This window comes from Sprattus sprattus (genome assembly GCF_963457725.1).
Source record: "Sprattus sprattus genome assembly, chromosome: 4".
Classification (NCBI taxonomy): domain Eukaryota; kingdom Metazoa; phylum Chordata; class Actinopteri; order Clupeiformes; family Clupeidae; genus Sprattus; species Sprattus sprattus.
The window spans coordinates 34,358,823-34,373,446 of record NC_137923.1 but is presented as its reverse complement, the minus strand read 5'-3'; the positions used below and the strand labels follow the sequence as shown (position 1 = coordinate 34,373,446).

The following is a 14,624-nucleotide window of genomic DNA, read 5'->3' as shown; positions in this document are numbered from 1 at the left end:
TGTCTGATAGTGTCACTCCAGTCGCTCTGTAACTAGCAATGATCCTTAGCAACTTGCATCGGGGCTAGCAGTAGCTATGACCAGGGGTGTGCTCAGCCCACCCAAATGTGCATCATCCCCACCCAATCAAAAGTGAGAAAGGAAATTTGTTAAGCAAATGGAAAAATAGCACAGGAAATACCAGTACTGTTTCTCATTTCTGGAAAGGTGGGCAGCTCACTGCCCACCCCAGGCACACAGAAGTCTGTGATCAGAAGGTGATTCAACTTGTGTACCGTAATTTCCGGACTATTATGCGCACCTGAATGGAAGCCGCACCCACTGAATTTAAAAAAAATACTTATTTTGAACATAAATAAGCCGCACTTGTCTATAAGCTGCAGGTGCCTACCGGTACATTGAAAACAAATGAACTTTACACAGGCTTTAACGAAACACGGCACAACAAGAACAGTTAGTAGGCATGCAACGTACTAATATTATACAAATATAGAGCTTATTATAAGTGCAAAAGTGAACAATCGAGGATAAGTTAACACGCAGAAAGTGATGTTGCTCAAGAGCAGGATGATGACGATTTGGTTAAAAAGGGGGCACCTCTGTTTGGAACTGGTTTGAGTTCAAAATATCCAATATCGACCATAAAAGACAGTTGTGTCGCCGTGTTGTTTACGTAAAATCATCATTCAATTGGCAGCTCACACATTGTCTACTGTTTATCATATTTCATATTATCATTTTTCACACACATAGGTGTGGTACATACAGTTGGCAGCTGCTAGCTTGTGATGAACTCGTATTAATATGTTTGAATATGTACTCTTTCATACGAAGTTGCACAGGCACCCTGAGGGCTTCTGCCCCTTCCCATTATAATTTTTTGAGTTAAATCGAGGATACTAGATAACTAGCTATCATTTCATGCAAATGTAACTCTTCCATTGAAATCGTTTATGCTAAGGTTATTTAAAGTTTCCTTAGCTAGCACAACAATTCGATATCCAGTAACAACCAGGAAACACAACTTAAGCTGCAAAGTTAAATTTTTCAAAATCATCTCACCATTGAAAAAGCAGTCTTGGGTTCTACGTGATTACAACCACTTGTGGAATGTTAAATGGCTTCACATAGATATAAACATACCTAAGAGAAATAATGGGAAATCGATAGAGCAAGGGCTCACTCTGATATCAATGTAATGTTAGCGAATATTGCTCATGCTTTGGTCTCCACTCTTCGTCTAAAGCCAAATCTAATCTTGAGGTTCCAACATCAAGTTATTTTCTGTCCCGTCGTTTGAAGCATACCTTTTAGCTCCAGCATTGATCTCCCATTATTTAACATTTCACGTTTCGATTTAAAGTCCAGTTTCAGGCTCCTGCACGCCCCCTTCATTTAGGCAGAGTTACTGTTTGCCTCCCCTCAGGCATTATGGTTGTGAAAGTGGGAAAAATCCATAAATAAGCCGCGTCATTGTATAAGCCGCGAGGTTCAACGTGTGAGAAAAAAGTAGCGGCTTATAGTCCGGAAATTACGGTAATTGCCATTCTAACAATTTCAAAAGAACAGACAGGCAACCCCAACAATTGATAGGACAGTACAACGTGGCATCTTGAGTAGACACAGACAACATTAACATACAAAGCGAGCACAGCAACCAGTTAGCTATTCGCAATACATTGCACGGTGCCCCTACCACAGTAGAAGGGACTAGCTTTAGGGGAGGGTCCTGATGCTACACACCACGCAAGAATACACAACACAATCACAATAGCACTCTGAGACAAAAAAAGCAAAAAGTGGCTTAGCCAGCAAGGCAGGAAACAATAGCCGAACTGAAAATATAGGCACATGGCTAATAATAATAGTAATGCAAAACAATGAGATACAGGAGGGACAAACTAAATTGATCTTTAAGACAAAAAGCCAACAAAACATAACCACAACCTCGATGGTCACTGACAGAACGGTTGGTGGAGAAGCAGCCAATGTATTCTTGGCCATGACCATGCAGTACAGAGACAGAAAATAAAAAATAAAACCAAGATCACAGAGGAGACAAAACAGCAGCTTTGCTGAAACGTGGTGGCAGTGCACTTGGAAATGTCATAACTGAACATTCAAATTATTAACAGTCATAGCTGTCGTGCCAATTGTATTGGAAGGGACCACTCAGTCAAAGTATATTTAAGCAATATAGCACAAGTGGGAGTGGGGTAGGTAAGGCTGGAGGCCGAGTGGCGTAGACAACAACACCCGTGGGAATATCCCTTACCTACCCCACTCGCACGAGTACTATATTGCTTCTATAAAACAATTCTATAATCAACCATTAACATTTCAACAGGAAGTTATTGATTAAAAATGTTTTATTTCGCCATTGTTTCTCCGCAACAAAAAATAGTTCCATTGTCAACGTCTTGGTTAGGAATTATAAAAACTTTGAATTAACGGTTATCATCAATGCGCTATAGAATGTTTCATCGCGGAGTGATTTATTATTAGCTGTGAAAAGTCCAAGTTGGGTTGTTCTGGGATAATCCAACTCATGGAACGTCTCTCGTCCAATCAGAAACATCTGAATGACGCGATAGAACCCAATTGTTTTATAATTACCAGTATGGAGACCAATTTTGACATGTCTTTTGCAGCAATGTCAGCTTGTAAATGGTGTAATTGCCTGTGCCTATATTGAAATTCACTTACAAATGTTGTAGTGCAACAGCCTAGATAATGAATTCTTTCATTTTTAAAGCAGGGAATGGGTGCAAATCAGAATCGCTTCATTTGCCAAATGTACAATTTACACAGGTATTAAATGTAATGGTACTGTGGACTAAAAAATTGCAGAATAAGACAAAGAACACACTTAGAATAGATAATACAGAAAGTAAAACATTTATTTCATTTTATAAGAAGACATCATTCAATTCATACAAGTTGCAAAATGGACAGGTGTGTGATCTGGGTGAGCTTGATTAAGCATATTAGGCCTAATTGACCTTTGAACCAGATTTGACGCCCGTGGCTGCTGACTCCCTCACAAAGTGCATATCAAGGTGATCCAAAGGCACATGTGCTAATGAGACTCAGATTGATGAAGACCTGTTTAAGGCCCAATCCTACATCTTGCTGCTGGCTCTTCACTATATAATGTTACCTATTGTTCTCTCCATTTTTCAGTCCCATTGAAACACAAAGACCTGTGGATTATCATTATCTACAGATGGTTTGTGCTCTAGATACCGTATTGCAAACACTTTGCAAGTCACTGGGTCATATATTTTCCACACCACTGAGGAGTCATTCTGGTTGTGCATAGGCAACCTCCTAGATGGTACCCAAATGTTCTTTTTACAGATTATATGTTACTACAAGTAAACCATCTTGTCCTATTCTACAGCAAGTACCCCCCGTGAGGTATGTTCCTAAATAAATAAATTGATAAACATGAATGAAGGCCTGGTCCCTATGGCATGCTGCTCTACAGCACATGTAGCCCAGTAGTCAATATTATCGTAGCCAACTCAATTGTCCTTGTTTCTACAGTCATTTAATACAGAACTGACATTAATATCACATAAATGGTAGAAACATTTCTACGATCATATTCTACAGGGTATTTACAGTTATTGAGGTAAACAGACACAGGTCTATCTCTGTAGGGATCCTTTCCATGTTATCAGATATGTAAACAACATTATGAGCCATCCAGTGGGGAAAACATGCGGTTTACTTTTACACAGATGCTTGCTCCATGGGATTACAATGGACCGCCTTTTCACATTGCTGGTAATAGCATTGAAACTCAATACTGGATTGCTTTCGATCGTTAATTGCCTGTAGTAAAAATATCCCGAAGTTTCCCTCTAAAGGAATAAGACCTACAGGATGACATTGTAAATAGCCTATATCGTAGATGACTACAACAGTTTGCTTCATTTAATAATGATGATAAATTAATAACACAGTTTATTTAGGCACAACAAGTCAGTGAGTTAGCAGCGTGCATTCCAGATAGTGATTGTACAACATCATGGTGTGAGCATATTGTACCCATAAGATTACTGTTATAAGGGTAAGTTGGGCTATGTACCTGAGGACCATGCCAGCCATGGCATTCATTAGTATAGCTATGGGTAAGTATGTATGGGCACAGGTCAGTATGATGCATCAGAAACCCAGTATAAAAATATGAATTATAGTTTGGTGGGAAAGCAGTAGACTTTTGCAAGCGGCTCAGGTGGACAGACTGGGAATAGTGAAGAGTAGGAGGGGAGGTAGAAAAGACACTAGAATTAGAAGTACAAAGAGTAAGGTACCCTAGTAGGCAACCTTATATGTCTATATGTGAGTATAGGTTGGAATGGTGAGGAACAATGTTATCACAGTCTTTAAACATTTGCAGGCTATGGTCTATATGAGGGAGCAACTTAGTAAAGAGAGTCAAACATTTTAATCTAAGTTGTTTTAACACATTAATCATGACATAATACTACATGAAATCATGAAATAACTATACATGTTTTTCTAATAAAAAAACCCCCTGTAGATTCTTTTTTTCAGGTGTGTTGTTAAAATACTCCAAAATCATCTAATTTGAATAATAATTCACTTCCAGCAAGGATATTTGCTCCACACCCTGACCTTAATGCTCTTCCTCATACTCACATGCACTTATGTGTCAGCTCTAACCTCCTAACCAATTCCGTCATGCTCTGCTATTCTTAAAGTTTGCGGGCAGCTTTATTGGTAGAAACTAAGCAACTTTATGCAAAGGTCCTTTGAATTGGACCAGCCTTTTTTTACTCCTCTTTTACTCCTACAGTTTTGTGGCAAAGCATTGTTACCTATATGTTACAAGCAATGTGTTAGAATTGAACCTATGTATAACCTTCTGTTACTTTAAACTGAGGAAGCACTGTAGATCTACTCAAAAGTGCCTTGAGGAGTGTATTGTAAAAGTTGAGTGTTGCCCAGCAACAGCGATCTGATTCAGATCCATGCTCACGCTCGTTCCAGATCCTTCTGTAGAGGTGGTCAGCGCCATGGAGGATCTGCAGGTGCAAGAAGGCCGCCCTGCAGAGTTCATCTGTCAATATTCTCGGCCGGTCACGGCTGTCTGGAACAAAGATGGCCGCCCACTGCAGTCTGATGGGTGCAGGGTAATATTGGAACAGGATTGGAACGTGGCTCACTTGTTCATTAGCTCAGTTCTCCCAGGAGACACGGGGAAGTACTCCTGTGAGGCGGAGGGCACCTGTGTGAAGGCTCACCTGGAGGTGCAAGGTGAGCTTAACTCACTAAAAAAATGCACCTGATGTTATTACTAAAACTTGGCAAATTGCTATTTCCATTTATAAAGTAGTAGATGGTAGGTTTCACCTCCAACCCCATGCCAGCTTACAAAATCAAAATAATGTTATATGCATCTGCATCTTTCTATCTTTTTCTCTCAAAGGTACAGTCCACAATTCTAATACTAATAATAATACACTTTTTGTCAAATTCGGTGAATTGTTCCTTACAGTCCTAGCTGTCTGTTCAGTATGTGTTCTCAAAAAAAACCTGGAATGCCATGATATAGAATACATAAATATATACAATATATAAAAATGTAAATAACAGTTTGACAAAATAGCTTTTTGTCCCACCCAAATATATTTTTTAATATTAATGTGAAACTCTTCGGATTCAGGTATTTAGCCGACGCTTTTATTCAAAGCAACTCACAGAGGGAATTCATCCAGGAGGTCACAAAAGAGCCCAGACTAACTAAAGAACTGCAGGCCTCAGTCAGGCCAGTGTTCACGATTCCATAATAAGAAAGAGACTGGGCAAAAATTGCATCTATGGAATAGTAGCAGGGGGAAAACCACTGCTGACCAAAAAGTATTTGGCAACAAACATCTTGATGACCCCCTTTTGGGATAAGATTCTGTGGACTGATGGGACAGCGGTGGCCTACTGGTTAGAGTTTCAGGCCAGAAACCGGTGGCCGGTTCGATCCCCAACTAGTAGGAAAAATGTGGGCGGGGGAAGTGGTAGACCACTGCTCTCCCATGCCCACATCCACGGCTGAAGTGCCCTTGAGCAAGGCACATAACCCCAATCACTGCTCCCCGGGCATCGCCAATGGCAGCTCACTGCTCCGGGTTAGTGTGTAACCTCACTTCACTGTGTATGTGTGTTACTTCCCTGGATGGGTTAAATGCAGAGGTGAATTTCAGAGTGTGTGTGTGTCTACACCACCTCTGCCATAGAGAGGACTTTTACTTTTTTTTCACTTTCAAGTGGAACTTTTTGGAAGACATGGGTGACATCTAGCGTAAAGCTAACGCATTCCACAGTAATAATAATAATTATAATGTATATAATTTATAGCGCACTCTTCATTCTCAGAGTGCCACAGTTCATAGTAAAAACATAGTTAAAACAAACTATTATAAAATAAATGTAAGAAGGTGCTGCCGTGCAAAAGGCCCGGTTGCCCAATAAGAGGTCATACATAGTACCATCACACTACCACCACTGTGTTTTTCTGCTGGTATGACTCATACCAGCAGAAAAACACAGTGGTGGTAGTGTGATGGTCTGGGGCTGCTTTGCTGCTTCAGGACCTTGGCAACTTGTCATAATTGATGGAACAGCACTGTACATTTCTACGTTATGAAATGGGCAGCCCACCTCTCAGTGCAGGTCTCATTCTCATCTCCTGATTGAGACTTTTCCTCCAGAGTTTATACCTCCCTCTCAGTGCAGGTCTCATTCTCATCTCCTGATTGAGACTCATCCTCCAGAGCGTATGCCACCCTCTTTTTCAGCCCTTTGCCCACTCTTGAGCATTTTTCACAATCGCTAAGCCCCGCCCCCCTTAATTACTGTTGCTAACTCGGACAAGCTATCAGAGTCTACGATCAGTGTCAAAACGATATCCCAAGAGAGTTTAGACAACATTTGGAGACAGAAGGACCCAATTTCATCTAGAAGCCTTCAAAAGGGACTTCATTATGCAATAGAGGGATATGTACAACATTTAAAACTTCAGTTAATTTATCTTATATGGAGAGGCACTGAGATGTAGACCTACGTTTATTAGTTTATTAACTAGCATTACCCTGTTCCTGACAGGACAGTGTCCTTCCTGTCTAGCTAGCTAGCACAGCGAGTGAATAGCTTAGTTAACGTTAGCTAGTTTTAACCAGAAAATACTTGCCTAAGCCTAGCATAACATCAGTGATGAAAGAAAGCCGGTACTGTCAATGTGAATAATGTGAATAATGAGTATGCCTATGATTATGTAGGTTTAGTTGATTGCTTTAGCAGAGGGAAATTCCAACCTAACAAATGTATGGCAGATAGGTAATGAACGTAGAGTTGACTGTGCGGTCTACCACACAGCTAAATCCAACGGAGATATTTGGCCCTGTCTTGTTTTGGTTTGGGAAATGGGATAAAATATACCCCATTGCCTATCCTCTCAAGATACCTCGTATAAGTGTTGCATCTACCCCATGCACATCATTTGACCATTTTTGTTCAACTTACATTACAACAAACCCCATAAAACGAGAAGAATCACGGTGTCTAATGCTTCTTTATGGAATTGTAAACACAAGATGTTCAAGTGCAGCTATTACTAAACTGCCATTGGCTCGTCTGCGTTCAAGGGGCGGGACTTAGCGATAGGTTAATTATGCAAAGGGTGGGGTTTAATCGCAAAATGATTAATTTTAACATTCCTAAACCAAGCCATAAACTATTCCAGCCAATCAACATGTTGCATCAGAACCATGGAGGGAGGGGTGTCATTCGATTGGCTGTTATCAAAAACATTTCCTCAGAATCATGGACTGCATCTTTAATCTCTCTCTCTCTCTCTCCTATACAATCTGTATATCTACCTAATTTGATAATACACAAATGATCTGATTGTGTCTAGGAATTCCAAAATGCAACCAAAAGCACAAAACAAACGTGCTATCAAAACAGGAAAAAATGGTAAATGATGGGATTAAGGTGATTTTTGAGGACCATGACAAATGCATATTAATATAAACAATCATGCAAGCAGGTTATTGTTCTTTCTTCTGTGATCTAGAGAACCTGCACATTCATATAAAACAAAAACATGTTTTTAAAAAACGTCAATTTTGTAGAATGAGGAGCAGTTCATTGCTATATCGCAGAAATGTCAGGTAGCTTTGTTTCACTCTACTAGATCCAATGATACTGAAGTAGAAAAGTTTCATCGGTTATCAATTCTAAACCGATAAAACGATTATCGATGCATTTCGACTTTTAAAACATTCGAGGTTGCGACTCAGGGCCTGATTTACTAACAGGATTGCGCCCATTTCAGGCGTAAAATAGCAGGTGTAAACATAAAACGGTATTTACAAAGGAGGCGCATTTGAGTAGAAGCGCATATTAACGCTTTGTGGGTGTGAGCCGCAGCCAGGTGGAAGGGTTTAAGGAAACGTGGGTGTGTGGCGCTAATATATGGGAGGAGAGAAGTTAAGTGCGCATAATGATGTATTGCGTGGTATTTACTAAAACTGCCTGGCGAGAGTGCGATTCTAATTTGCGGGATAATTCTCCACCTCATAAAAGCACGTCTTAACCAGGAAGCGCTATTTTGATTGAGTCTGAAAACTTCGATATGGCAGCAGTTATTAGAACAAGGCGAAGCCAGAGACAAAGACAACACAGAAAGAATTTTTTCAACACGAATAACACTTTTCCAGTTAAGCGAACCAGAAATCATAAGACGGTACAGGTTAACCAGCCACGCAATATCACAATTACTGAACCAGATCAGAGACGACATCGAACCCTCCACCCGGCAATCACATTCCATTCCATCAGTTGTTAAACTCCTGGCAACATTGCAAATATTGGCCTCCGGATCATTTCAAACAGTTATAGCATCTGCAGTTGGTATATCTCAGCCTTCACTCCAAATATTCACCTAGGTACTCGACGCATTGCTACGGCGCACTGGTCAATATACATTTCCCCACTACCATAGCTGAAATTAGAGACATCAAACAGGACTTTTTTTCAAATTGCAAACTTTCCGAACATAATTGGAGCCATTGATTGCACCCACATCCAAACAGTCCCACCTTCAATCCACGAACACATTTACCGAAACAGAAAGCACACATATTCAATGACTGTCCAGGTCATATGTGATGCCAACATGACCATTACTAACGTGGTAGCCAAATACCTGTCCATGACAGTTTTATCTTCTGGAATAGTGCCATCTATCCAAGATTGAGCAACGGGGATTTTGGAGAGGCCTGGCTACTTGGTAAATGTATTTGTTTCAGTGGGGATGTATTGTAGTGAACCCATGTCCCTTGTACAAATTATAAATCTCACCATGTACACATCTATATTGTTATAATAGACAGTTTATGCATTAATGCCACCAATAGCATATTCTTAATAACCGTGTTCTTTTAAACATCTCGCTGTAGGTGATGGCGGGCAGAACAACAATATGACCACGCGCGTATTGAATGAGGTTCAGTGATTGAGCGAACGTGAACCAATATATCTATCTCCTCTTCGCTGAACCTTCGTTTTCTCTTCCTCGAATCTCCATGGTGGCAGTAACTTGCAGGCGATTTCTCCCGTCTTTAAACGGTGCACTAAATAATAATTGCCCAGCGCGGATCTGGTTTGATAAATACCACGGAAAATGCAGAAAAAAACTGTGCGGTATATTGCGCTTTGGCAAAGGCGCAGATTTAGCTGCGGTCACAATGTTAGTAAATCAGGCCCTAAAGGGCGGAGTAAGCACAGAGTGCCCAGCGCCGATCTGGTTTGATAAATACCACGGAAAATGCGGAAAAACACTGTGCGTTAATGTGCGCCTTGGCAAAGGAAATCACTTCCTACTTTGTGTTTGATAATGAAAGAAAATCCACAGATGAATTACCCTCTCCATTTTTTTCATAAGAGAAAAAGCTTTTCCTTGTCACAATTTTGTCTTTCTATGAAAAATGCAATAATCGATGCAGCTTGCATTTCAACATAAAATGGATGTGTAGTGCTCATGCCCACATATCCTCTGCAGAAGAGTTTGAGCTGATATCAGGCAAGGCACGGTGTCATGTTTGGGATAGAACCACTTCACCAAACCTAACCAAAGGTGGGTCAAATGATCAAGATGGCCATGTATCATATCATTGGCAATACATTATTGATACACTTACACCAAATACCCATACATGTTTCCGCTGCCCTTGGCCTCCATGAGGGGATTCCTGTGTGGGGATAGGCAAGGCGAGGCAAGACACGTTTATTTATATAGCACTTCAGTGTGCAAGCAAATGGATTGTCTAAAGGAAAGATACAGACAAAGTGCTGTGTACAACAATAAAATATAAAAATGTTAAGAAATATAATTTGTTTAGAGTACAAATGATAGCCTACCATAATTAATTTTATTGATTTATGATTAGCATTGATACATATATAAATGATTGCATTTGGCCTGCTGTTCTTGGAGTTCATAGGGTATGTAATCATTGAATGGAAGTGTGTTGCTGGAGTCATCATCTATTCAAACATGTTAAATACCTTACCAAACATGTTAAATACCTTACCAAACATGTTTAATACCTTACCCAACATGTTTAATATCTTACCAAACATGTTTAATACCTTACCAAAAATGTTTAATAGCTTACAAAACATGTTTAATACCTTACCCAACATGTTTATTATCTTACCAAACATGTTTAATAGCTTAACAAACATGTTTAACACCTTACCAAACATGTTTAATACCTTACCAAACATGTTTAATAGCTTACCAAACATGTTAAATACCTTACCAAACATGTTTAATACCTTTCCAAACATGTTTAATACCTTACCAAAGTCTGCAGGCTAAGATTGAAATGGGCAGTGTGCTGACTGTGTGCGAGTGAGCAGATGTTGTGCTGGAAATGTACTGATTCTAGCAGTAGGGTATTTATAAGAAAGGCTATCATGACTGATTTAAATCTTTCCAACTGTCTACTATACTACGCTTAACTTTTTCCATTTCTCTGCACAGGGTGGTGGTCAGTCCCATTAAATGAATATGCAGGACTTGGCATATCCAAGTCAGTAGAAACCGGAGATCTGCAGAAATAATGGAATTGTTCCATGTATTATTCAATGTGAGCTTTACACTGTGCAAGTTGGCTACAGTGGGTAAAACGCATCTTACTTTGTAAACCAAAAGAACCAAAATGTTGAGTCATTGAGAGTCAATGTCTGAGTGTCTTTGCAGTTGTTGATGACCAAAGCGCACTGATGTTTTCAAATAAAGCTGTATAAGGACAGGTCATGGCATCAATGAGGACCATTTCTACCTCAGCAGTACATAAAACACATCTAAATAGAAACTTCATGGGCTTATACCAAGACAAAAATAGAATAAAGGTTTGTATGACACTGTTTGAAGTAGTGGTATGAAAATGCCCTGGCAATCACTTCCCTTTAGTCCTGTTCCTTTTCTTATTTTCATTGCTCACGTGAATATTAGTGCAAATTCTCACTTTTGAGAAACTAGGCTGGTTCCAGTAGTAGTGACAGATAAACTAAGCCTCTGTTTCTCAGTATTTTAGAACGCATTGTGAATGCAGCTAGGTGATGTTGGGTATGTAAGTGTTCTAATATTTTTGCATTAGATCGTGTTGAAGCAATAACTATGACAAATCCCATTACTAGCTTGAAAATATCACGTGGATGGTATGGGCAAAAGCACGATTTCTGTATAATTTGGTGACAGAACCCTTTTTATCCTAACAAACTAAAAACATACATAATACACACCACTTTTTCAATTTTGTTTTAGAGATTTGTGTGCACACAATGTTAACTCATTTGCAAACACATAAAGGAATGAGACACACTGTAAAAATATCCCCTTATCCTTCTGCAACACATGTTTGTCATTCATCAACCCTTCTGAACAACTATGTTCTGCTTGTTTAACTGTGTCGTCACTGTACACTGTCTGATGTCTTTGTTGTCTTTACACTTTACACCAGGGGTCTAAAACTCAGGCCCGCGGGCCAATTCAGGCCCCCCAAGCGATTTGATCCGGCCCGCAAGCTCCTCAGAAGAAAATTATTTAAAAAAAAAGTTCCATTGATTAAAAATGGCCACCCCAACGAATTTGCAACGGGTTTTGTACTTCTAATTCACGTATTTCATATCATTCTGCAAGTAGTCCAGTCATTTAACTGAATTGCTAAGCAACACCTGGAACTTTAAAGATCTATCTGCGTGAAAAACCTTTTCTTTGCGGAAATCACAAAATGGCAACAAAATAATTTAAAATAGGTAGTTTGAAGGAATGTCTTCTATCGTTAAAAAAAATATCATAGTTGTCCCATGGGTAATTTGAGTTTGCTTTACACACTATAAACTGCAACTCTAGGCCAGGCTTTACGTGCTGTCTATAATTGTCCACTTCTTCCATTTATCCATTCTGTTCTTCATTCTTCTCTTCTACAGCTAAACCCATTGACATTGTCCAGGGTCTGGAGAATGTGGAGGCAATAGATGGAGGGGAGGCTCTGTTTGAGGGTTCACTGTCCCGACCTGAAAGCAAGAATATCTGCTGGCTGATGAATGGGAAACCTGTGCTGGAGTCATCTAGTGTGGAGATTGTGTCATTTGAAAATGGCCGCCGCCACCTCCTCCTTCTGAAGGAACTGTGTGCTGGTGAGAGTACTGTAACCCTCCAGGCTGGCTCTGCCTCCAGCACTGCCATGCTGTCGGTCAAAGGTGAGCATCAATTCCTTCAAATTCCCATTTTAATGCTGGTAGTGGTACTCATGTTTACTGCAGTGCACTTGGGTATATATTTTGGGGGTATTGATAAAGATCCATTTAATCAAGTAGGACTCTACTTTGTGCGACATGAAGTGAGATTTTGAAAGCCATACTCCTGGTTTATGATTTTTCAGGTTGGCAGCTGAAGATAATGACAGCTCTTGAAGACAGAGAGGTTGTGGTTGGTGAACAAGTGGAGTTTGCGTGTGTGCTGAATGAGGCGGCGGCAGAAAGTGAGGTGTCATGGTACGTTAACGGAGCAGAAGTGCATTCAGATGACAGCAGGGTCATCCGTTCAGATGGCTCCACCTTCAGACTCACCCTGAAGGCAGTCCATCCTCAGACCACTCAAGAGATTACATTCGCGGCACGAGATGCCATTTCTATGGCTAAGCTCACTGTTATCGGTTAGTATACTTCCTCACTAGTGTCAGTCACTAATAAGTGAGTGTTTCTAAGTGAAATCACCTTTTTGATATTCTTTTACTTCTCTTTTTTAGGGCCTCCTGATCCCCCTGAGGATCCTGAGTTGGTTAGTAAAACCAGAGACTCAGTGACCCTGTCTTGGTTCACACCTCTTCATGATGGTGGTAGCTCCATCCTTGGCTACAGAGTGGAGATGCGGCAGGTAGACAGTGCCCTCTGGCTGCCATGCCAAACTGAGCCGGTATGCAACACAGAGTTTATGGTAAGGAATCTCATCCCTGGCATGGGCTATCGTTTCCGCGTAGCTGCCATTAACCGCGCAGGAATCGGAGAGCCAATCCAACTGCCCCAGACAGTGCAGACTGGTGAGATAATATCTGTTCCTGCTCCATGGGAAGTTTGATAAAACACAGAAGTAGAAAAGGTTGTAATTTACCCTTTTTGTTTTCCTTGCAGAGGTACCAGTGGCTGTGACTGAAGAAGTGGCATGCATCAGCTCCGAACTCACTCAACAGGTTAAAGAGACCTCCAAGAGCATAGAAGGTACATCATTTACACCGTCAACAGCCCAGATGGCACAGAAATAAGCTTGCTAATCTTTATAGGCCAGTTTCTGCCAGATTTAAATTGCCCATGGCCTTGATACTGCAAAGATACCCACACACGTTTGTTTTAAAGCAGGAACACAAATATTAGTTGGATATTTGTAAAACCTTTTGAGCAGTGGATGCTTAAAATGTTTGAAAAAAAAGATCTCTCACAATGTGTAATTTTCTTAATTTTTGAGGTGCTATATCTGACACCAATCTCTATTAAATATTTTCCTTGCAGAAGTCTCAGTTGCTGGGACTGAACAGGTGGCCTCTATCAGCTCCCAACTCACTAAAGAGATTAAAGAGACCTCCAAGAGCAAAGAAGGTACATCCTTTAGTCTGGCATGTTTGGAGGTCTTTTCTGTTTAGTTTCATTTTGTATGAATTTTGAGCTAAATTATATGTGCTTTAAGGCAGCGTTAATGAGTTTTAGCCTAAAAAGGTAAGCTAGCTATCTCAAATCAGCCCAGATGGCACAGCTTGCTTACATGCTAACATGCTAAGGCGTCATTTGGCAATATAGTTTGCGATTACATGCTGTGAAGGCTTTTCTTACATTTTAGTGGGGTTTTCTAACCCAACTACTGAACTACATAGAGCATACCTTGGACGGCTGGTAGGAATGACACTTGTGTTTATCTGTCCCTCACATGATCATATACCATCAAAATGAATTTAAAGATTATGCCAAAAGTAATTGCCAAAAATGTTTTAAGTTTACACACATCACTTTTTGTCCTAACAACTAAAATAAAA

General features: G+C 40.2%; 1 protein-coding gene across 12 annotated transcripts in view; it reads left to right on the top strand.

Moving 5' to 3' along the window:
- The window catches only part of obscnb (obscurin, cytoskeletal calmodulin and titin-interacting RhoGEF b), a 153,045-nt gene that overhangs the window by 94,006 nt on the left and 44,415 nt on the right, over positions 1-14,624 (top strand). For 11 of the 12 annotated variants that reach the window (XM_080837358.1, XM_080837362.1, XM_080837359.1 and 8 more), the window contains 6 exons: positions 5,023-5,289; positions 12,529-12,801; positions 12,984-13,256; positions 13,350-13,640; positions 13,732-13,818; positions 14,107-14,193. In XM_080837358.1, coding sequence (XP_080693484.1) covers positions 5,023-5,289; positions 12,529-12,801; positions 12,984-13,256; positions 13,350-13,640; positions 13,732-13,818; positions 14,107-14,193 — 1,278 coding nt within the window. The remainder of the gene's footprint in view (positions 1-5,022; positions 5,290-12,528; positions 12,802-12,983; positions 13,257-13,349; positions 13,641-13,731; positions 13,819-14,106; positions 14,194-14,624) is intronic. The other variant, XM_080837355.1, reaches the window with a different exon arrangement.